The 24,337-nt window shown below is 37.1% G+C and overlaps 1 protein-coding gene across 1 annotated transcript in view; it reads right to left on the minus strand.

Annotated features, from left to right (window-relative positions):
- Positions 1–213: 213 nt before the first annotated feature.
- LOC144841393 (uncharacterized) overlaps positions 214–24,337 on the minus strand; it is a 31,035-nt gene continuing 6,911 nt past the window's right edge. The window contains exons 7-29 of the mRNA XM_078697716.1: positions 24,093–24,249; positions 23,609–23,840; positions 23,035–23,084; positions 22,331–22,644; positions 21,774–21,918; positions 21,341–21,508; positions 20,445–20,687; positions 19,871–20,111; positions 18,790–19,071; positions 16,849–16,898; positions 16,125–16,322; positions 15,341–15,525; positions 14,822–14,929; positions 14,117–14,402; positions 13,182–13,958; positions 12,625–13,023; positions 7,805–10,705; positions 7,440–7,666; positions 6,900–7,092; positions 6,130–6,492; positions 5,813–5,995; positions 5,460–5,510; positions 214–718 (exon numbers count right to left, since the gene is read on the minus strand). Coding sequence (XP_078553842.1) covers positions 411–718; positions 5,460–5,510; positions 5,813–5,995; positions 6,130–6,492; positions 6,900–7,092; positions 7,440–7,666; positions 7,805–10,705; positions 12,625–13,023; positions 13,182–13,958; positions 14,117–14,402; positions 14,822–14,929; positions 15,341–15,525; positions 16,125–16,322; positions 16,849–16,898; positions 18,790–19,071; positions 19,871–20,111; positions 20,445–20,687; positions 21,341–21,508; positions 21,774–21,918; positions 22,331–22,644; positions 23,035–23,084; positions 23,609–23,840; positions 24,093–24,249 — 8,061 coding nt within the window. The 3' untranslated portion in view covers positions 214–410. The remainder of the gene's footprint in view (positions 719–5,459; positions 5,511–5,812; positions 5,996–6,129; positions 6,493–6,899; positions 7,093–7,439; positions 7,667–7,804; positions 10,706–12,624; positions 13,024–13,181; positions 13,959–14,116; positions 14,403–14,821; positions 14,930–15,340; positions 15,526–16,124; positions 16,323–16,848; positions 16,899–18,789; positions 19,072–19,870; positions 20,112–20,444; positions 20,688–21,340; positions 21,509–21,773; positions 21,919–22,330; positions 22,645–23,034; positions 23,085–23,608; positions 23,841–24,092; positions 24,250–24,337) is intronic.

The raw sequence follows: 24,337 nt of genomic DNA on the forward strand, positions 1-24,337 counted from the left end.
CTTTAATAAATAAAATCATAATTCTGTAATATACTTCGTTGTCAACAAAGGTCAAAGGTCGATTTTCATTTTGTTTCAATTCAACAATAAATACATGTCACGATAGGCCTAATCACGGATTAGTTAGTAAGTGTATCCTTGTTTCATTTTATTTCATTGTAATTGTTTTATTATCTGCTTTTGTTTTTTGCTTCTGTAATTGTTTTATTATTTGATTTGATATCTGCTTTTTACATTTTTACATTTACATGTTGGTGTTTTCCTTTGAGCACGGTCTTACTGAAAAACAACTTTTAGTTGAGTTAAGTATCCGTGATTAAATAAAGCTTATTATTATTATTAACTAAAATATAATTTATAAAAAAAAGTATAGAGAATGCACTTTTAAGTAAGACTTCAAAATCTATATTCTAATCTAGCAAGATGTCTGGACAAATATGGTCCCTTGCGTTACAACTGCATTCCATTATCTTCTGCACCTCTACTTGTTTAGATAGATTTCCGGGGCAGACCAGATCGACGACTTCGGTGCTAAACCGGACCGGTTCGCATAGTGGACATTCTTTCTCAGTACTTGGAACCCCGTCTGTGTAGCCTGTGATTTTGTACGACGACTCGCATTTACCCAGACAAGAGGTTGAGGATGTGTTGCCAATACAGGTACCGTCTCGTACTTCTATCGGGTCAGATTCAATAACAATACATCCAATAGGCTCAACTATGAATATAAAAAAAGTAAATGTAAACGATATGAAATGAATTCCAAAAAAAAAAATATATAAAAAGTTGCTGTTGTGCTTAGGCGCGCCTATTTAAATCCATATTTTTCCATAGAGAGCATCACAGAAAGGAATTCAATTTACCAAAATCACACGCAAAATTAAACAATAAATAAATTTAGAGTTTTAGCTCGGACATTTAAAGATGTTTAAAATACACAGAGTTAAATACAACTTCTGTTGAAAACGTCATCATAAAGGTAAATTGATACATACTACCACTCCCTTCTTGTTGGTCTCGCTTGTAGTTATTTTTTTATACATTATACTATATGGCGCGCCTAGGCTAGCTAGCTAGCTAGGCTTCTTAGATGGTGACCAGGCACCACCTAAAACTAACTGTAAATATCGAAGTCGCATCTGGATATTCGAAATTGTTAACATAATTACATTAACGGTAGCTGATTCATAAATGTTTATGTACACAAATATTAACGAAGGCTTATTATTATTCGAAGGCTCGCACTTGTTTTTTCCGTTGAATTACCGTCGAGGATTGCATGCATTGCGTGGATTGCGTGCCTCCTTGACGCGCACTTTGGCAACACACAACTTGAGGTGTACCGTAGACATACCAAAAGCATAGAAACGTACGCACTCACATGAAAATAAAATCAACTGGTCGAAGACAGTTTTAAACAGCAAAAACGAATTATATCCATCCTTTATTGTTAAAAGTTGATATAAGTAAAGCAAGTACTAATTTAGTAACTATAGGCCTATTGTAGATTGAATAGATTTATATCAATAGTAAGCTAGACGACAGAATTGGAGACAAGCATAGTTGCCATTTCTGGCATTATGATGCTTTTTGGCATTATTTAGAGGCCCACGGCGTCTGGCAAAATGCCGCGGCATTATTTAGCCGTTTTTAGTATAATCTGGCATAATTTTGTATTTTTTGAACAACTAAAAAAATAATATACCACAGAACAAGAATAATATTTTGTTTAATCTTGCAATTTCGTACATATCACCTTACACAATATCATATCGTACAAAACAGGTCTGTCAGTTTTTATCGTACAATAGTGCATCCATCCTTTTGTTTCGGATTCGATCGACTCTAAGGATAGGAAGGCTGCTCACAAACTACCGTGTGTGCGATAGGCAGCACAACGAAACCGACGATTGACCAATTATGTTGCTAAGTATTTCAGAGCTCATGCAGGTTATTGGATCCCCAGATGTAGAGAAAATTAAACGAAAACATTATGAAGGGTTTTGTTTTTTTCATTTCATAATTATAAGCGGCGTAACCGCTACCCCAACCCTTAAAAGGGAAAATTTCCCGTAACTTAGCAGCTCTAATTAAAACTAGATTTGAACTCGTCACTTTGACGAGTTCGGGTTATCCGCGCAAACGCAACATGCACATACGTTAAAATATCAACGCCGACAATTATTATGCCATCCTATGACATGAATTAAATATATTTACAGTGCTGAATTGTACCTATCATGAAATTACGAGACCCACATTTTAATATAATTTTTAACATGTCATGTCATCAAAATGAAGCACGTAGATAGCAATTTTGGAAGGGAATTATCTGAGCAACCGCATATTGACGTGTTGAAGAAATTTGGATACTTAGAATATGGATGCGCTGCGTGCACTTTTAAATGACTATGACGCAAAATATGAAAGTATGACGTTTATAATTCAACTGGCCATATGACGTCACAGCATCCGATGCGCAAAATTTGTACCTGAATTCGTATCTAAAATTCAATAGATTCCAGAAAACGTTTTAATCATGAGTATCACTTTTTATTCTGAGGAGCTATAACATATTGAAATTGATTGGAATGATGAAAATACGTGACCAAAGCTATTCACACTTTTGCACATGATGGCCTCATAGCAATAACAAGGCCAACAGCCATAAGTCGCGTGCTCTCAGAAAAAATGAACTTTCAAAAAGTAATGTACTTTAAAACTTGTCTGTACATCAAAACAGTTCAAAAAGTACAGAAAAGCGATAAAACGCATAGTGATACCGGACCGACAGACAGACCGACCGACCGACATAGTGAACTATTGAGTCGCGTCCACGCGACTAAAAACGGTAAATCATGTGAAAGATAATTGATTGACCTAAACAATATCAAAATATGGGGTGGGGGGGGGGGGGGGGGAATGGAATACGGATAAGTCGAGATGCGCTCTATCAAATGTGATGAGCTATGACGAAAGAGACAAAAATCTACTAGAGAATTTTCTTTCCATATTTCAAATTCTGTTTTGCATCGTTTAGCAGTCCTATTTTTAGTCTTTTCTTATTCTTTCCACGAATTTTGTTGCGCGTGTATCTCTAAATCTTCTCAACATAACATTGTACAACTATATTTTCGGTGCTGTCCAAGTTGCGCAGTTGAGCACGCGACTGCAGCCATGTATGGCCTTGTTCCAAATGTTCTTATCTCAGCCCCAGTGACCATGGTGGGCCGAGGTCCTAGAGACTCTTATATTTCCGGCCATCGAGCAGCTCTATTTTTCCAAATTTTCTTACCTCAGCCCCAACCATGGTGGGGCAGAGGTCCTGGAGACACTAATATACATTTTTATTTCCTATTTTAAATTATAAGTGCCATTTTCGGACCATGGTTTGCTAAGATCCTGAAGGCACTAATAAATATATTTTAATTTCATATTTGAAAATAAGTGCCATTTCCGGCCAACGAGCAGCTCTATTTTTTCAAAATTTTCCAATTTTCCAACCATGGTGGGCTGGGGTCTTGAAGACATTTAATATATTTTTATGATATTTCCAAACTTATTTCAGCTAAACAATTTAAAGTTTCCGTAGCTGTAGCAGGTTTTAAATTTGGTGGCGGGCTGGTGGTGTTTGATGACATTGGCAATTACCATTTTCGCACCCCAGATATTGGGAATTATATTAGTTATTACACACAAAACTAAAAATATAAATTTGTAACGACATGGGATAAAATGTTTGGCCCACTTTGTGTCAGTTGGGGTTTTACAGACGTTTTTTAAACATGCAACCGTTGGTGGCTCTAATTAGGGCCACATTTTGGGGATTTGGCATTATTTTTCCCAATCTGGCATTATTTGAGACAGGCTACGGCATAATTTAAATTTTATCGCTGGCAACGCTGGAGACACGTCTCCTGGAGAGGCCACATAGCAACATTAACATTAAGGCTAGTGCTGGCGGTTTCCCGCTTACATAATCACAAATAAAAAAGTCTTATACATCTTTAAAAGTACAACACATTCCCTTTGCGGTTTTTGAATTATTAAAGAAAATACTGATGAGAAGAATGAGTAATCCTTAATTTTCACATAGCCTATACAGACAGCCGATGGGATGTAGATGGGGAAATGACAAGAAAAGACCATGCTGGTACGCATGGTTGAACATTTCTAGGCCGTTAAAGTACCGTAAATAAAGTATGGTGGTAATATATTTCTTTTCAGAAGTAAATGTGCATTAGATATTTAATCTAAGATAAATACGTTTATATGATTGCCAATAAATATGAACATTATGATAGTAAAGTATACGGCTACGTTTTTGTACCTCTTGCTAAGCCAACGTGGCTATTATGTTTTTTCGGGCCTCTTTACAAGAAAGGAGGAGCGAATGATTTGCGTATTTTTGCAAAGCATAGCGCCCTCAATTTGCGTATTTGGGCATGATTTGTGTATTTTGGCAAAGTAGATTTGCGTATTTTGGCATGATTTGTGTATTTTGGCAAAGCATAGCACCCTCAATTTGCGTATTGGCAAAGCAGATTTGTGTATTTTGGCATGATTTGCGTATTTTGGCAAATCATAGCGCCCTCAATTTGCGTATTTTGCATGATTTGCGTATTTTGGCAAGCGGCAGATTTGTGTATTTTGGCATGATTTGCGTATTTTGGCAAATCATAGCACCCTCAATTTGCGTATTTTGCATGATTTGCGTATTTTGGCAAAGCAGATTTGTGCTTTCCGGCATGATTTGTGTATTTTGGCAAAGCATAGCGCCCTCAAATTGCGTATTTTGGCATGATTTGCGTATTTTTGCAAAGCAGATTTGCGTATTTTGGCATGATTTGTGTATTTTGGCAAAGCATAGCGCCCTCAGTTTGCGTATTTTGGCATTATTTGCGTATTTTGGCATGATTTGCATATTTTTGCAAAGCAGATTTGTGTATTTTGGCAAAGCATAGCGCCCTCAATTTGCGTATTTTGGCATGATTTGCGTATTTTGGCAAAGCAGATTTGCGTATTTTGGCAAAGCATAGCGCCCTCAATTTGCGTATTTTGGCATGATTTGCGTATTTTGGCAAAGCGAGTTTGTGTATTTTGGCAAAGCATAGCGCCCTCAATTTGCGTATTTTTGCATAATTTGCGTATTTGGGCAAGGCTGATTTGCGTATTTTGGCATGATTTGTGTATTTTGGCAAAGCATAGCGCCCTCAATTTGCGTATTTTGGCATGATTTGTGTATTTTGGCAAAGCATAGCGCCCTCAATTTGCGTATTTTGGCAAAATTCTTGCGTATTTTGGCAGGGTACTCACCAACCCTAATGCGTCTGTGTAAAGTGGCTTTTAAGGCACATGGTGGTGGTGTATTTAAAAAAGCAGAAACGCTCGGGAAAATTGTTTCACTGATCATTTGATATTACAACGTTTGGCTGTGTAATTATTCAAATAATGCTTACCTTCAGGACAAGGATTTGTTGTTGGTGGTGGTGTTGTTGGTGGTGGAGTAACTGAACATATATAACGGTTATAATTAGACATTATAGTTCATAGTTCATTATGTTCATTATTTTGTTAATTCTACATCGAATTGAATATTAATTAGAGTAATCCAGACACAATCACAATCTTAGTGTTATTATGCTGTTTAGTATTATTTGACTGGTCTGTGAACAATGAGTACCCAGCTTACTACGTAATTTATATCGTTATGCATTACGTAATAATTCTAGAAATTATTCATGCATAACGGATAGTAACTAGCGTCATCACATCGTTTGTTAGAACAGTAGATAAATATGCAAAATAATACCTTCACAGGGAATACAGGTCATATTACTTGGATGAGTTCCATCGGGAACGGTACCTTCAGGACAAAAACAGCCAGCTACCGGATCAAGAGGACAGTCAAATTCTTCCCAGGATGAGCAGCTATCGACCTCAGGTATTGGACAGTTGCATTGACGGTACACTAGGCCATCTGGACATGTTTCAGCTAAAAAGGAAAAGACCATATAAATTAAATAATGTTCTGTTGAAGAATGACTGTAGGAAATGTACATATGCAAGGGAAAAGAATTAGAAGTCGTTTCCTATAATGTTTATCAAGTAGAAGATAAATCAACTTACGACAAAAATCGTCTGATCGCCAAGGAATACACACTTTCAACCCACTACATTCCTCAGCATAACTTTCAAAGGCCCAGCAATTTCCTGGAAATCCTTCTGCGCAATTGTCTCTAATACAGGTCTTGAAGTATTCTCGTGGATCCACGTATGGATGACATGATTGGAACACGGTTGAATTCATGTTACCACACCAATCGATAATCTCCTGGCTGGGGATACATTGAGTTGGTTTCACTTGTGGAATGCAGTGGGCTTCATCACCGTTTACAGGCTCAAGCCATTCGTAACCGAACTCAAACGGATCAGAAATCACTTTGCCTTCACGTGAGATGAAATCATCCTCTGTTTTATTATTACATAGACCTGATAAAGAATATTATTTATTTAGAATAATTCATATTATAAACAGAAAATACAGTAGGTGACATAGAAAAAGAATAGAGATAGAATAGACTCAGTCGATAAAGGACATGATTAATGTTCCATCATCACAATACCCAAACACCAGGATCAGGAAACCAAGATCCCGGAGAAGATTCGCCAGACATCTGCTGTTGGGCTTCATTTAAGATTAAGAAACACAATAAAATAATGAATAATTATTATTTTATTGTTGAAAATGTAAGCACTTTTTTTCCAAGTGTGGAAAGAAACAAGTTAGGGTGTAGGACGTGGACAAGGACTGCAGCCTACACCGGAAAACCGTAGGGGACAGAAGTAAGTGCCCTATTCTTTAAATTGAGGGCAGAAGGAATTGATGTATTTCTTACCGCATAATCCTTCTGTGTTATTCCAAAACAATTGAGCAGAAACAACTACACGAAAATATCGAGGAGACGGTGGTTCAAATCGAACCTCTAAACCAATTGCAGCAACAATTACCATCATTTTGAGACCATTTTGACGCAACTCAATTCCATCGAAATATGCAGGAGCATACACTACATTTCCACTAACGTTAAACTAACAGAAGTATAAAAATGATGATTAAGAGAATGTGTTGCAGTTTTTGCTAAATTGTAATATTGGTTATCCCTTCCATTCCCAGACTTATCTGAAATGCATTTTATTACCTGTAGAGCAATTGTCTTGTCTAAAAAAGACATTTTTATAGATTGTTTAAAGATTTTTAATGATCGGTTGCGGCTTTCATTTAGTTAACCGTTTGAAATCTGCTCGTATATTTTTTGTTTGTTTTGAGACCAAATAAATTAAGTGAAATTAGGAAAAACATATAGTTTTATCTTTGCTTGCTGTGATAGGTCTGTACTGCGAGCCAAAATAATAATTAAAAAAAAAAGGAAAATTACCTCTAAGTTATGTTGCATAACAATCGTATAATTTTTGTAAAGAACTGTCATCGATTCGGGACAAGTGGTACCTGGGAAATTTGCGCACTCTTCGTTGTGAATGTATACAGTGTACTGGTGTTCTGGTGACGCATCACGTGAAAGGATATATGTGCAGTTGCCCTGGTGATCATATGATTTACCATCGAAAGTAAAGTAATGCGGGTCACCATATCCATTGCATTCACCTTTAAAGACATTTAATGAATTTATAAAACTTTGACAGTTTTCTTACTATTGTAATTTGTGTAGCCTAGGCCATATTATGGGGCTATTGGTTTCGATCGACAGTCAAAAGAAAAAATTATAATTTAAGTTTGACTTACAGGTCCTATCTGGTATTGGTAATGACGTCACTATGGGCTGAGTTGTCACAACGGTAGTAGTGGTTGGTTCGGTTGTAAGATGAGTTGTACTTGATTCAGTTGTTGGTTGAACAACTGTCGTTGATTCTGGGGTTGTTGGTTCTTCAGATGTTTCATGAGGTGTCGTTTGTTTCCTTGTTGTTACTGTAGGTGTCGTTGATTCTGGGGTTGTTGGTTCTTCAGATGTTTCGTGCGGTGTTGTTTTTCGAGGAGTTGTGGGAGTTGTAGTTGGTGTGTTTGTTGTTGATTCGATAGTGGTTGGTTCTAATGTTGTTGATTCAACGGCAGTACTTGAATCGTACGTTACAACAACTGTTCCTGTTGTTGACCTTTCTGTTGATGATTCAGCTGTGGTGTGATCAGCTTCAGTGGTTGACTCACGTGGTGGTGTAAATACGCGAACGGTAGTAGTACGATCATCATGTTTTACATCGGTTGTACGTCCCTTTTCTGTTGTGGATTCAGCTGTTGTTTGAACAGTTGTACTTTCTTTTGTTGTTTTTGGAGCTGTTGTTGACTCTGGGGTTGTTGGCTCTTCAGAAGTCTCGTGAGGCGTAGTTTGTTTTCTTGTTGTTACTGAAGGTGTCGTTGATTCTGGGGTTGTTGGTTCTTCAGTTGTTTCGTGTGGTGTTGTTGTCTTTCGGGGAGTTGTGGGAGGTTCAGTTGGTGAATTTGTGGTTGATTCAAGCGTGGTTGGTTCTAATGTTGTTGTTGACTCAGCGGCTGTACTTGACTCGTACGTTACAACAACTGTTCCCGTTGTTGACTCTTCTGTTGTGGATTCAGCTGTTGTTTGTTCCAATTCAGTCGTTGGTTGAACGGTTGTACTTTCTTTTGTAGTTTTTGGAGCAGTTGTTGACTCTGGGGTTGTTGGTTCTTCTGAAGTCTCGTGTGGTGTTGTTGTCTTTCGAGGAGTTGTGGGAGGTGTATTTGTTGTTGATTCAAGCGTGGTTGGTTTTAATGTGGTTGTTGACTCTTCTGTTGACGATTCAGCTGTTGTTTGTTCCAATTCAGTCGTTGGTTGAACGGTTGTACTTTCTTTTGTAGTTTTTGGAGCAGTTGTTGACTCTGGGGTTGTCGGTTCTTCAGAAGTCTCATGAGGTGTTGTTTGTTTACTTGTTGTTACTGAAGGTGTCGTCGATTCTGGGGTTGTTGGCTCTTCAGTTGTTTCGTGTGGTGTTGTTGTTTGTCGAGGGGTTGTGGGAGTTGTAGTTGGTGTATTTGTGGTTGATTCAAGCGTGGTTGGTTCTAATGTTGTTGTTGACTCAGCGGCTGTACTTGACTCGTACGTTACAACAACTGTTCCCGTTGTTGACTCTTCTGTTGTAGATTCAGCTGTTGTTTGTTTCAATTCAGTCGTTGGTTGAACGGTTGTACTTTCTTTTGTAGTTTTTGGAGCAGTTGTGGGAGGTGTATTTGTTGTTGATTCAAGCGTGGTTGGTTTTAATGTGGTTGTTGACTCTTCTGTTGACGATTCAGCTGTTGTTTGTTCCAATTCAGTCGTTGGTTGAACGGTTGTACTTTCTTTTGTAGTTTTTGGAGCAGTTGTTGACTCTGGGGTTGTCGGTTCTTCAGAAGTCTCATGAGGTGTTGTTTGTTTACTTGTTGTTACTGAAGGTGTCGTCGATTCTGGGGTTGTTGGCTCTTCAGTTGTTTCGTGTGGTGTTGTTGTTTTTCGAGGAGTTGTGGGAGGTTCAGTTGGTGTATTTGTGGTTGATTCAAGCGTGGTTGGTTCTAATGTTGTTGTTGACTCAGCGGCTGTACTTGACTCGTACGTTACAACAACTGTTCCCGTTGTTGACTCTTCTGTTGTAGATTCAGCTGTTGTTTGTTTCAATTCAGTCGTTGGTTGAACGGTTGTACTTTCTTTTGTAGTTTTTGGAGCAGTTGTGGGAGGTGTATTTGTTGTTGATTTAAGCGTGGTTGGTTTTAATGTGGTTGTTGACTCTTCTGTTGACGATTCAGCTGTTGTTTGTTCCAATTCAGTCGTTGGTTGAACGGTTGTACTTTCTTTTGTAGTTTTTGGAGCAGTTGTTGACTCTGGGGTTGTCGGTTCTTCAGAAGTCTCATGAGGTGTTGTTTGTTTACTTGTTGTTACTGAAGGTGTCGTCGATTCTGGGGTTGTTGGTTCTTCAGAAGTCTCGTGAGGTGTAGTTTGTTTACTTGTTGTTACTTTAAGCGTAGTTGACTCTGGGGTTGTTGGTTCTTCAGTTGTTTCGTGTGGTGTTGTTGTTTGTCGAGGGGTTGTGGGAGTTGTAGTTGGTGTATTTGTTGTTGATTCAAGCGTGGTTAGTTCTAATGTTGTGGTTGACTCAGCGGCTGTACTTGACTCGTACGTTACAACAACTGTTCCTGTTGTTGACCTTTCTGTTGATGACTCAGCTGTTGTGTGATCAACTTCAGTGGTTGATTCACGTGGTGGTGTAAATACGCGAACGGTAGTAGTACGATCATCATGTTTTACATCGGTTGTTGTTATTTTTTGTGTCGTTGAACTTACAGTTGTAGGGTTTTCAGTTGTAGGGTTTTCAGTTGTAGGGTTTTCAGTAGTTGGCGTTGCTGTTGTTGAACATATTGGGAATGGTTGGTCTTCACATTCACATCTAACCCTTATTTCATAATCATAGCAAGGTCCATCTGAAGAATGATAACATGTTAGCCCAGTTTCTAAAGTACATTCGACTTCCTGTCCCGTGCGGTAATAAGGCCAGTACGGATCTGATGCAAGGCGACATTCTATAGCAGAAGGATTGTCACAGAATTGATAATCGTTATGAAGTTCATCAAGAAGCTCAAATTCTCCAAGAGCAGAGTCCGGTACTTTATTGCCATTTTCATCGTTCATCCAGTCGGACCAGCATTCTGTAACAAATCAGAATATATGTTCAATTCAATTCAATTCAATTTATTTTCATAAGATACATCATTGTAAAATAATATTACAGTGTGTTTTTTCTTTTAAATTAGAATGCACTTATTCTGGAGAAACATAAATAAGCCCAGAGGGCTTTAAGGCTAGTTCCACCTGAAAAAAATAATTCAAAAAGTATATATAACTAGAGGGTACTCCGAGAGTACAAACCTCCGCCTACTGTAAAATTCCCCTACATAAAATTCCCCCCGAAAATGTTTTTTGACATTTTTTATTAGTTCTAAGTGCAAATAGGCTAACTGCACACTACAAAGTTGTGGATGAGAGTTTGGTGTAATGGTTATGTATCCAGCCTCTCACAGTTGAGATCGCTGGTTCAAGTCCCACTGAGGTTTTTTTTTTTTTTTATTTATTTATTTATTTTTGTTTTGTTTTTTGTGGACCTTGATCTTTGACCCTGACCACAATTATATGATGAGTCATTGATAATTGTGGCTAAGTTTGGTGAGAATGGGATAAAAACTGTGGTCTCTAGGCAGTAATATAGTATAGTTGTGACCTTGACCTATGACCTTTCCCCCTCAAATTCGAACTCCTCCGAGCTTTTGAGGCATAGATCATTGTGTCTAAATTTGGTTAGAATCGGATAAAAACTGTGGCCTCCAGGCTGTTCACAGACACACACACACACAAACACACAAACTCACAAACACACAAACATACAGGGGTGAAAATATAACCTCCTTGGCGGAGGTAATAAATGTTTCAAAAGTAGTCAATAAATAAATAAATGAAAATAAAATATGAATAAATAAATAACAAGAATAAAGAAAAAATAATAAAAAATTTAAGCTACATACACAAGCACAACAAGACACAGGACAAAAACACGTGACAGAACGAGGACAGAAGGGACGAAGACGCTGGACAAGAGTTAAAAAAACTGGGTTAGAGGATAACGACTGAATTCTTAGGGGAGATCGATTGAATACTTTGATACCAACGATGATTTGTAGCTAAAGTTGAAGGATTCGAAAGAGCGGTTAGTTAGGGAGGTGTGAAAAGAATTCCATAAAATAGGGCCAGTGGATTTAATTGAGTTTCTTGCTGTGGAATGGTTATTGATTGGGATATATTTATTAGAGTTGCGGGTGTTATAATTGTGAACTTCGTTGTTTTTTGTAAAGAATCGGTTAAATGTGATAGGAAGTTTCTGATTACTAAATTTGTGCATGAACAAAGCAGTCTGTAAATTATTTATGTCAAAGATGTTAAGAGTTTTTACTTTGTAGAAAAGGGGTTTGGAATGAGTGAGATGTTGGGAATGGGTACAGATGCGGATCGCCTTTTTTTGTAGTTTAAAAATTTTGTCAAGTCTTCTGCTGGGTGGGTCTAACTCACCTTCGTTGTTGATGTTAGTGACAGGCTTAGTAGAATCACTCACGTTTTGGTTTATTTGCCGACGATCTGGTAGTAGTAGACATGTTGTCTTGGACGATTAATTGTTTATTTTTTTGCCAGTGGTTAAGCTGATTATATGCAAATATTGAGTTTATTCAGCGAAACTTTTATGCACGTCAGCTCATTGTCGTACCCGGACTATTATGTAATAACAGCACTAACCCAAAACGTATTATACCTACACTAAACCGCATGTCCAAAACACACCGTTTGAGATGGGTCATCTTTTAATTTATTTTTTTTAATGTATTCTTTAGACCAATTTCACTATCAAATAACAGAGAGGTCATCATGAATTTAGATGGTGCCAATCCATTGGACGGGAAACCTCTGATTAAGAAGCTCTCTATTCCATGTATATACACACTCAAGATATGCACACTCAAGGAATGTCATATCGCCCACATTTTATTTCAGTTTTTAGAAAGAAAAATAACAGACGACCTACCGATTGGTGTTTCAATACACTGTGTTGTGTGCTCCTTTGTTGTCGGAACGATTGTCGTTGGTACAGACGTTGTCGGTTCCGTCACAGTGGAATGGTCTGGTTCGCATATAGGTGGCTGATCGGGGCACGGACAAGAAAAACGTACTCGATAATCGTAACACACTTGAATCGGAAAATCATTCAAGCACGTTAATCCAAGATCAGCTCTGCATTCTACAACTTGACCCGAATCTGATGACGGGAAGTAAGGCTCGTATGCAAACGTACATTCGATGTCGGCTGGGTTTTCACAGATTGGGTATACCTTACGCAAGTCGGCAAGAAGCTCAAATTCCCCTTCATCGAATGGTGTAATTTTATCTCCTGGTCCCTCATCATTAAACCAATCAGTCCAACACACTAAATATTTAATTGAACACAATACAGGTTATGTCAATAGTCACAATAAAAATATAATCTTTACCAAACTGAAACACAACATGGATGAATATTGCATGCATTAGAGTAGGACGTATAAGTTACCATAAAATACCATAAAACAAAATAATTAAACCTACTCTTTGTTGGCTGCGGAACACATTTTGTGGTTACTGTGGTTGTCTCCGTTGTAGTCGGTTTAGTCGTAACAGTGGTAGTTGACTCGGCTGTTGTCACCGATGTCGTTGGTTCAGCCGTTGTCACCGATGTCGTTGGCTTAGCCGTTGTCACTGATGTTGTTGGCTCAGCCGTTGTCGTTGGCTCAGCCGTTGTCGTTGATTCAGTCGTTGTCACCGACGTCGTTGGTTTGGTTGTTGTCGATTCTGCAGTGGTCGGTGGCTCAGAAGTTGTGACTTTAGCAGTAGTCGGCTCTAAGGTCGTACTATGTCGGGGAGGAGGCTTAGATGAAGTAGTTGAGGCCTCTGTCGAGACATCCGGGTAAGTAACAGTGACAAATCCTGTTGTTGATTCAGTGGTTGTCGAAATCACAGTACTTGGTGGTTCTGCAGTTGTTGATCTTGTGGTTGTTTGATCTACGATTGTCGATTGTGTAGTTGTTGGTTCTGCAGTTGTTGGTTGCGTGGTTGTTGGTTCCATGGTGGTCGATTCTTTTGTGGTCGATTCTTTTGTAGTCGTTGGTATGGTGGTGGTGGTTATCGTTGTTGTTGGCAAAGTAGTAGGCTCTGGACAAGTCTTCACACATTCCCCATCATCAAAGTATTCGCCATCTGGGCATTTACAACCCTCTACACATGTGTCTTCACAATGGCCATCTCTATCAAGGTTATCGGTATATCCACAACTATCACAAATTGACACACATGGGTCATAGGTGAAACAACCTTCACATTGAATTGCTGTAGAGAGAAATGTACAGGTTGTTATACAGATAGCATAGTAAGCTCAGTATTTAAATGTGATGTTCTAAAACACCAGAAACACGATGTGCAATAAAGTGACATTTTGTGACTATTTGATTCCGAATCTGTCAATAACATACAATAAAAATACTCACGACATAGTTCTTGGGAGCGCCATTTTATTGGTACATCCTGCTCGTTACAAGCCTGTGCATAGGCCGCAATGGCGATACAAAGACACTCACAGTCACCGCCACTATCACATCCACATGCGTCGTACATACACTTTGTGTAATATTCTTCGTACGGTACAAGGTTGTGACATTCTTTAAATGTATTTGATTTAATAATGCTACATTTGCGCTGAGACCATGGTTTACGGTGAGGATTATCTTCGCAGGGGTCGCCGACATCTGGAGCGTCACCACAAGATTCGGATGTCTGTATAAAACAAAAAAGGCGGGAAAATTGTATTTCAAGTAAAATCGAAACCAGGCAATTCCACTATTCAATAGCAAGCTAGCAATTATCTTGTGTCAGGACAGCAAAGCGCACAAGTGGAAGTAGTTGCATTACATTAACCATGGTTTAAATGAAAACTGTAAATACATTGGTGGATACAACATGTAAAACAATCAACCTCAACGTAATGCTCGTAAGCAATTTCATATTGAGAACAAACGTTGCTATATGATCCCAACAGTTTAGTAATAGTATCCTAGCTTTTGTAAATAGAATCGTCTAAAAATAAAACCAATGTTTCATAAGTTAACCAAAGCACAATATAAGGTAGTAGGCCTATATGCCAAAGTCTAGGCTAGTAATAGAATAATAAAACAAATACACTCATGATAACTAACCTTCCAGCTGTTTGCAAACTCCTTTGCAGACACCACGGGGAAACCACCATTGGATTTTGTAAAGTCATCCTCTTGGTTGCCATTGTATGTTCCACATAATCCGCCAAGCTACAAGTAAGATATATGTAATCTATATATTTCGTCACATCATTTTATAAGGATATAATGTAATTTATTTTATTTATTTTTTATATGTTTAGGCAAAGTGCCAAGGAAAAACATAAGCGAATTCATTCACTATCCTTCGTAATGGTGGTAATCCTGTTCAAAAGACAAACAAATACACAAGATGCTTTACATAAACACAGTCTAATTACAAGTCTTTAGGAGTGGGGTTGTAATTTGTCATTAGACAAAATCCTGACATATGACAGGACTTGAACCTAGGACCATTGGATTTGTAGTAAAGCATCATAACCACCAAGTCACAAACTCCACTTCATTCTCAACATGGCGATGTTTACAGCACACTTTTTCAATTATATAAAAAATAATGTGCGAAATCAGTAATGATCTTACCGTGTTTTTATGAAAAGGTTCGACTTTGATGTCAATTCTTGTTTTTTTATCCCATACCAACGTCACACCAATGTCGGTATGAACAAAAACAGATAAGCCTACTTCGGTGACGTCGAACGTTTTACTTGAGGCGGGAACTTCTGAATATCGATCTAGTACTATCGTCTGTTTATTCCGACCCGATCCTTCAATAAAAACACAATTGCATTTTAATATATAATTTCTATATACAGTATATAAATATATTAGCATACTCTACAAACATGACGGAATCGCTTAACATTTTCTCAACTCAATGAAATACACAAGAGGTGACTAAAAGTGAACTCAAATTAATAATATCTATCATTTATAACGCTCTCTTTACTCACAGCGCAACATGAAAAGTATAACGATTGAAATATGTGTTTTTTTAGGAGAGATTTGAATTAAAATGGGGATGGAGTGTAACGGATGGAAGTTCATATCGCTGGTTCCTGAGCAAAGAAGCCCTTAAGCACGGATTTAAGGTTGGTTCTAGGTGGTGTTAACATAGAGGATTGGTTTCTGAACCTTTGCGTAGTCGGACATGGTTTAATAAGTTTGTTAAGATAATGTGGAGCAGTGCCATAAAGACAAAGAGGAAAAGGTTGCAATTTTTTACTTTATACGCTCGTTAACAGGCAACCAGTGAAGGTGTGAAAGCAAAGGAGAGATGGACATGATCAAAATTGACACAAGCTTTTAGTGAGGTCTGAACAACCAGCAACTAAAACTAAAACAACTAAATTAAATGAAAACTTACCAACAGTGAGAGTGACTACTTTTGTGCATGTGGCTTGTGACGTTCCACACGGCTCGTTGGCTGCGGTGATTTGAAAGTCCGAGTTGGAGTGTGTGTACAGGTAATTGGTCACCAATATATATTCACAAGCTCCTTGGAAACCGTACTTCTTACCATCGAATGTTTCATAATGTGGGTCTCCCCAGGCGACACAGGTAACTGTAAATAAAACAACATATGGTAGAAACGTTCACATTACAAAATATCTGCACATAAGGCTCGGTTCTTACTAGAGCCGCAACGTAAGGAAATAGACGCAACGCAAGCGAGTTGACCAATGACAAGCGACTATTCGAATAATCCATTGTTGGTCAATCACTTCCGTTGCGTTACGTCCTTGTGTTGTGTCTCTAGTGGGAAATAAGCTTTAAAAACGTAACTTTATCCCGCATTGTACGACCACACTCGAATGGATCTATCTGGACGAGGTGTGAACGTAGGTTTAGTAGTCATCTTTCTAAAGTTGTCTCTACACGTCACGTACTACTGTATCCGATTCTCACCAATCACGAGACGTCTCGGAACAATACAGCCATCATAATATTTCTCATCGCACATTGGCATTGCAGCAAAGAGCATTTATATATTTCTTTACCTGTAGTTAACATTTTCTGTTGATTTTGGATGTGTAAAGTTACATAAATATTTCGTTGAATACGAGGAAATTTCTAAATCATGTATTTACCTGGACAGTCATGGTCGGTTAGAGGAAGCCAGGACGTTCCGTTACATTGTCTATAAGGAAGAAGAGTTACATTGGAAATAAAGTGGAAAAAAAAGATATTTTTTAAGTCGTGAGGTAATTTCCCGCATGATCGTAATCAAAACGATAATGGGTTTGGTCTACTAGCGTTCCTGCTCCCAACTAGTCATCCATTCATAGAAGCGTTGATGAAGAAAGCCTACCTGGTGATGACTATAGAATGGTCCCGAGATAACGACTTCGGCTTTAGTTGATAGAAGATTGAAATGTTTTCGCAACTTCCAAAATGAGGTAATAATGACGTCAGGAAATCACGAAGTAGAAGCGTGGCAAGTTTTGTGTCACTATAGCAAAATGTTAATGTCCCACAAAATGCCTAATCTACAGAACCTAATCGCACTGAGTATATTCGCACTATATTCTATTAGATAACTGTTTACATTGTAAGATATTGCTGAAAACATACACCCGGTCAAATAATAAAGTTATAAATATATCAAAATATTAATATCGTTTTCATCAGAATTTTAATGCGATCGGTACAAAAAAAATCAAATCGTAGGTCAGCAGTTAGTCTGAGTTCCAGACGGAGTTTTGACTTAATATTAGTAAAAAGATAAATATTTTGGCACAAATGGCGTTTCATACGTATACAACTTGAACTTGTAAACTACAGACTTGGGGCAAGTCTATTCAGCAGTTTAACACTAAGAAAGAAGTATACAACTAATTTAATTTCATTAACGATATTTTGGTTTAAATTGATGAAACCGTATTCCAGAGAAAGATCAAGATATTCCAGAAAACAAAACTTCCAGAACTTAGATATTTTGAATACACTATAGATATTTTCACATCAGTTTACGTTTAATTAAATAACATTATTGTAAATTAAAATATTATTTAGGTTGAGCTAAACATATTGAACCGTTGTTTATGGCCTTGATTATATTGGCGGTTCTTGATAGATTAGAATGGTGCTTAATGACCATTTATCTCATCACAATCAACACATAAATCGACTGATAAAACAAATAGTTGTGTCTGCTTAGGTCTTTCAACAAACACTACAAACGCCTACCTAAGCTAACAAAACCTTAACGTACGAATAACAACATAATTTAGACTCCGAGATAATCTCACAACCTCACAGAGTAAAGCGTGGTTCCCACTAGAACGTAACGCAGTGACGTATCGACGCCAAGTGTTGTATTGCGTAATCACAATTGGGAACCGACGACGCAATAGTGCTGCAAATTGGTTTGATTTCACGCGGGAGGCGGGGGCAAACACAATTATTGGAAGGGTATTTTCTTACGTTGCGTAGCTTGCGTTACGTCGCGTCGCTAGTGGGAACAAATCTTGACATTTTATTTTTGGGAGCAGGAACGCTAGTAGACCAAAACCAGTACCGGTTTGATTTCGATCATTCGGTAAATGTCCTTATGACATTCTAAGCTAAACCAGCATTTTATTCTTACTTTCATTGTAAAAATAGAGATATGAGAGTTAAAAGATATATTGTCCCCTAAAAAATAATTTTTTTTTAATATGCCATTTTAATGTCACGTAATAGTTATTCACCAAAAACTGGATCGAAAAAAAAGTTATTTTCCTGAAAAATGTAATTTAAAGCAAAATATACTTAATTATCTGTCAGACAATGGTTTTTGGTTAAAATTAACCGTTTCTTTTGTCTCTTTATAACTGAACTAATTATTTTTGTTGATTTTTTTTCTACAGAAGAGAACTTTATTAAAACTGCAAAATGGCCTATTTAAAATCTGATTTTATCAATTTTTATTTGTCATGTTTTTGGGAGACAATACATCTTTAATTAATATTTGTAATATGGATCGTGTAATTTTTGACAAACAGTTTCTACGTAAATATGGAGATTTGATATAATACTGAGTTACTTACAATTTATTACATTCAATCTTGATGACGTCATTAGGCATGTAGCTTTTCCCTGCATGATGACATGGACATTGGCTGGGTAGAATACACATGGAGCCATCCCAGACGTAGCCATCCTTACATTTACAACCCTCCAGACATTGCGCCGATGAACAGTCTTCAAACTCGTGCATGTTGCCACATGTTTTGACACACTCAGGTACGCATTGAGTTGTTTCTTCGTTGTCGCCACAAGAAAGAGGGCATTGTATGTCTGAGCACACGAACGAACCTCCAAAACAAGTGCTGAAATCAGATTATTATTTGGAACATTGTCAGTGTCACTAATCTTCTTTTATTGAAATAAAACCAAAGATACATAACTAATTAAAAAATAGAAATGTTATTTTTTTACTTTTGTGTTGAACCAAACGTTTCGTCGAATACCTTCTTCTTAAAAGTACTGTATTTTAAACAATTGTGTTACTTTTGTTCAACAAAAACGTAAAAAAATAACATTGTTTGAATAAAATGAATTTATACTGGCAAAGTACTACTGCGTTTACGTTTTGTGCAATATACATTCCTGACATTTTGCCTTCTATTGACCAAACGTCCTAAAGATTTAATGATTTCGCAGTATTTAAATTCCAAGAATTGAAACAACCATATTAGCACATGCGTTTTATTTCTTGGGCAATTAAACGCCAACTCCGACTTCCTCCAACAAATCGTCGCCACGGAGATCAGTCCTTTCATGTTGCTGGCCCCGTATGTGAAACATGTTTCCACAGCGTCATCGTGAGGTATCAAATATCATTAGGTTAAAGCATACTCCTAACATCACACTTTTCTCATAACATTGCTTAACATAACATTTAGTTTTAATATCTGTAATACGCATGGCAATTGTTTGATAAGGCGCAATATATTACATATCACTTTATAGTCAAAATGTAAAATAATAATAATAATAATGACATTGCTCAACTTATTTGACAAAAAGACCAAATAAAACGTTTCGCTTGTCTGGATTTGGCCTTGTAAATGAAATATACAGTAATTATTTAAATAGTCTATGTATGTAAATTAAGATTAAAATTACCATTCTCCACATCCTTTCTTGACAACATCACCAGTTTGATACACGGATCCATCCATCTGACAGCTACACAACTCTGGAGTGACGCATTTCCTATTTCTGTCAAGAACCATTCCGTCAGGACAGGAGCAGCCCTGTACGCATTGTTCGGTGCAGTTGAAAGTACTTTCTAATGAAGCACAGGATGAATAGCAAGAAGCTCCACACTCTCGGTAAACCAACTCTTCATTCGAACACTCAATTTCTATTGGTTTTAAGGAAATTGTGGGAAATTAATGATTTTAAGTAAGTTTTCAACAGAGGCCAAAAAAATATTACTAACTATTAAGTCTTGTTTACACTATCAAACTTTATGTGACAAAAAATGTGATATGCCCATATATGGAAATGTCACATATAGTGATGTCCTATCACTACCATATTTGGGCACATCACACTTTTTTTTAGTTACTTCTTCTACATTGATTCAGGTGGTTCGCTTAATTTTCTATTTCATTTTCATTTTCAGAGCATCGTAACTAAAATATTGAAAGGTAGGTAGAAATAGAAATAAAAGACGATAATTATTATTTCTTACTGCATTCGTCTATTTGATCTCTCCAGTTTAAGACGACACCTTTGTGTGCGCAGTCAAGAGAGTACTGCGCAAACACGTCACATTCACATAATCCTCCTGATTTACAATTGCATACGTCATACAAACAGTTATCGTAATATGGAGCCGGATCAACGACATCATGACACGCTGTGAGCAGACAATAGTAAACATAATAAGTCACATTTATAATGTTTAACCAAACAAAGACAAAAAAAATATCAGCTAATTGTAATGATATCATCTATATCCTGAAACTTGTCATTTAATATCACACGTAGGCGCGCATGGAGCCGGGTCAATGACATCATGACACGCTGTGAGCAGACAATAGTAAACATAATAAGTCACATTTATAATGTTTAACCAAACAAAAAGACAGTCAAAATATCAGCTAAGTGTAATTATATCATCTATATCCTGAAACTTGTCTTTTAATATCACACGTAAGGCGCGCATATACAATCTCACAATCTTCTTCATTATTTACTAGCAAATATACATTACAATTTATTATTTACGAATATTAATTGATGGGTCAAAAATAAAAATCAATTGTAATTATACTATCTAGATCCGGGAACTTGTCGTTTAATATCACACTAGGCGCGCATATACAAACAATAAACTTCACAATCTTCTTCATTATTTACTAGCAAATATACATTATACTAAAAAATATAGGATGTAACTTTACAATTGATTATTTACGAATATTAATTAAGGCGGCAGCGAGATTCATAGGTGATGGGGAATTGATGGGCCAGAAAAAAAAATCAATTAAAACTAAAACTAAAATATTTATAAAGACCAAATTGGAAGTGTGTGCTTAGAGAAATTGAAATGGTAACTTTCTTTGAATAAATATTTTTAGGTACCTTTAAAAGCGTCATCTTTCTTTAACTTTTGACATTGTATTGTGGCTGCTGGTGCCCTTTGAGAAAACAGATCACAGGGATGAACTGGAGGAGTTATAGGCAGGTCTGGACATGTCCCATACACTTTCCACTTGTTTCCAAATGAGATTGGATTCGTCTCAATATCACCTGAAATATAATATACACCATTAAGCTCTGTATACACTATAAAACTTTATGTGACAAAAAAATGATAAGTGACCATATATGGACATGATGATGACATATCACTACCATATTTGGGCATATCACTACCATATTTGGGCATATCACTACCATATTTGGGAATATAACATTTTTTGTCAAACTAGTTTAATGGTGTAGACTTTAGAATAATCTATATTATATAAGTATTTTTATTATGTAAGACTTAAAATAAAATGATTTATCTCACCAGCTCGTGTGTAGAAATCATCGTTCTGTTTGTTGGTGTACGTTCCACATAATCCACACGTCTTGTTGTACTGTTCAGCAGGTACAGATACCTCAACACGTTTCATGCCATCCCAAAATACTTCGATGTTGTTTTCCAACGTTACCTATAGTATGAAATGAACATGTTTGAAGATATCCATTTTACTTTTCAAAAGAAAAATGAACGGACCAAAATACTAAAACTCTGTCTACACTATCAAACTTAATGTGACAAAAAAATTGCAAATAATGGACATGATGATGTCATATCACTACCATTTTAAGCATATCACTACCACATTTGGGAACATCACATCTTTTGTCACATAAAGTTTGATAGTGTAGACGGAGCTTTAGAATTGTGAGCGGTCTTGTGAGCGGTGCAGCTCTTACTGTATCAGTACTTTTACAGTATAACTTTTCTTTTTTCACGAATTCTACATTCTATTTATATATTAATTTTAAATGCTTTTAATACCTTTACTTTAACTTTCAGTTAGATAGAAGAATATGCCTATATGTATGATTTTACGATACCTTGATCATTTCCTCTGAAGGCATCTCTACGTACAAATGGTGGTTGCCAAACGGTAGGCTATCACCTGGCTTCCCGTCAAATGTCCAAGCAAAATCTTGCTCAAGAACAACTTCAGAACCTCCCATCTTGATGGTTATCGATTTAGTACAGGTGATTCCAGGGGCTCTACATGGTACGTTTTCAGTGTGGATGGCGTAATCATTAGAGTAATCCCAGCAGTCCTGTACCATGACGTAAGAACAGGCCCCTTGGAAGTCATAGCGCTTATTGTCAAACGTACGGTAATGAGGATCTCCAGAAGCCCAGCATTTTGCTGTAAATTGATAAGAGATTATAATAATTATATAGATAAAAGACTTGGCTGGTTAGCCTTACTCCTCAAATAGAACAAGCTGTATAGGCCTAGGTATGCTATCACCTGACTTCCCGTCAAATGTCCAAGCATGCAAAATCAACTTCAGAACCTCAGAAGACTTGGCTGGTTAGCCTTACTCCTCAAATAGAACAAGTTGTATAGGCCTAGGTATGCTATCACCTGACTTCCCGTCAAATGTCCAAGCATGCAAAATCAACTTCAGAACCTCAGAAGACTTGGCTGGTTAGCCTTACTTCTCAAATAGAACAGGCTGCATAGGCCTACTTAAAAGATGTGATGCCTATGCTATATATCCATCCATCTCCATCTCCAAAAAAACAAACTTACCTCCACATATGTTATCCGTGCAGTCAGTCCACAAACCACCTTTACAAGTACTGAAATATAGTAAAGTAAAACAAATATAAGCTTACTTTTTCCCAAAAACATTGAATGCTCAGAAATTGAGTGAAAAACTTAGTACAGTACAGACAGAGGGCGTGCTATTTAGTATTTCGACGTATTGAAGATACAGATAACTCGAGATTGTAATTTTGATGCCATTAGCAATATTTTGACAATCAATTGTCATGGCCGCCCTGTTTGTGGTACATGACTATATTTTTATTACGATAATATAAACATTGTTGACGTTATTGTGCAAAGAAACAAATTTTCATATGTTTACGGCCTTCCTAATTACACAAGGAGCCACGTACATATATTTCTGAGCATGCGCAGAATTACATTTTTTACAAGACAGCTGCGTAGTGAAGTGGCGCCTCATGAAAAATAAGGATCTCGAATCGTGGTCAAGTACGGTTGCGAAAAGCTATATAGCATTGTGAAATGTATTGCCAAAGGTCAAGTCATGTTTGGAAAACTTTTGTTAAAGTGACGTCACAAATATTTTGTCACATACCAAGAGTTGCATCCTTGACGTAGAACATGGCCGGATGGATATTCCTTATTGTTATATTCACATGGACATCCAGTTGAATCGATGCACTGACCATTCTCGAGCAGCTGGCCTTCTGGACAGTGACATCCATCCAAACAGTAATCTTTGGAACATGTTCTTTGACGATTTTCACAAGTAGCCGGACAAGAACCACCACATGAGTCATACACTGTTCCGTTTGTACAAACGAGAGCTAGAGGAGAAGATTTACAATATATACAACAGAGCATTAAAAATACATACAATTATACATTCTGAACATACAAATACGACATACTAAAACCAGAGCCCCTTGGGTACGGATGTTCACATGCTTTCCTTTTTCTAGATCAACACAGCAGAACAGCATACATTTACAAACATGTTGAATATTAATCCTTTAACTAGAAATGAAACCTATTTTCAATTTGTTGGTACAAAAAGGCATGGGGTGTAGGCTACTTACGACAAAGGTCGTCACTTCTCCACGATAATACTACGCCATTTCTGGAACATTCCAGAGCATATGCTTCAAATTGACCACACGGACAGTCGTCTCTGTTAGGGCTACACGAGCAAAGATCTTCTTCACAAGCGTATACGTAAGGATTAACATCAACAACCTGTAGAATATGATTGAATAGGGGTAAAGAATCAGCCTTTATCCAAGTTGTCTTTTGAACTTTACCTACATAACTTGCTTTAGAGAAT

This window comes from Antedon bifida, chromosome 4, assembly GCF_963402885.1.
Source record: "Antedon bifida chromosome 4, ecAntBifi1.1, whole genome shotgun sequence".
In the NCBI taxonomy this organism is placed as follows: Eukaryota; Metazoa; Echinodermata; class Crinoidea; order Comatulida; family Antedonidae; genus Antedon; species Antedon bifida.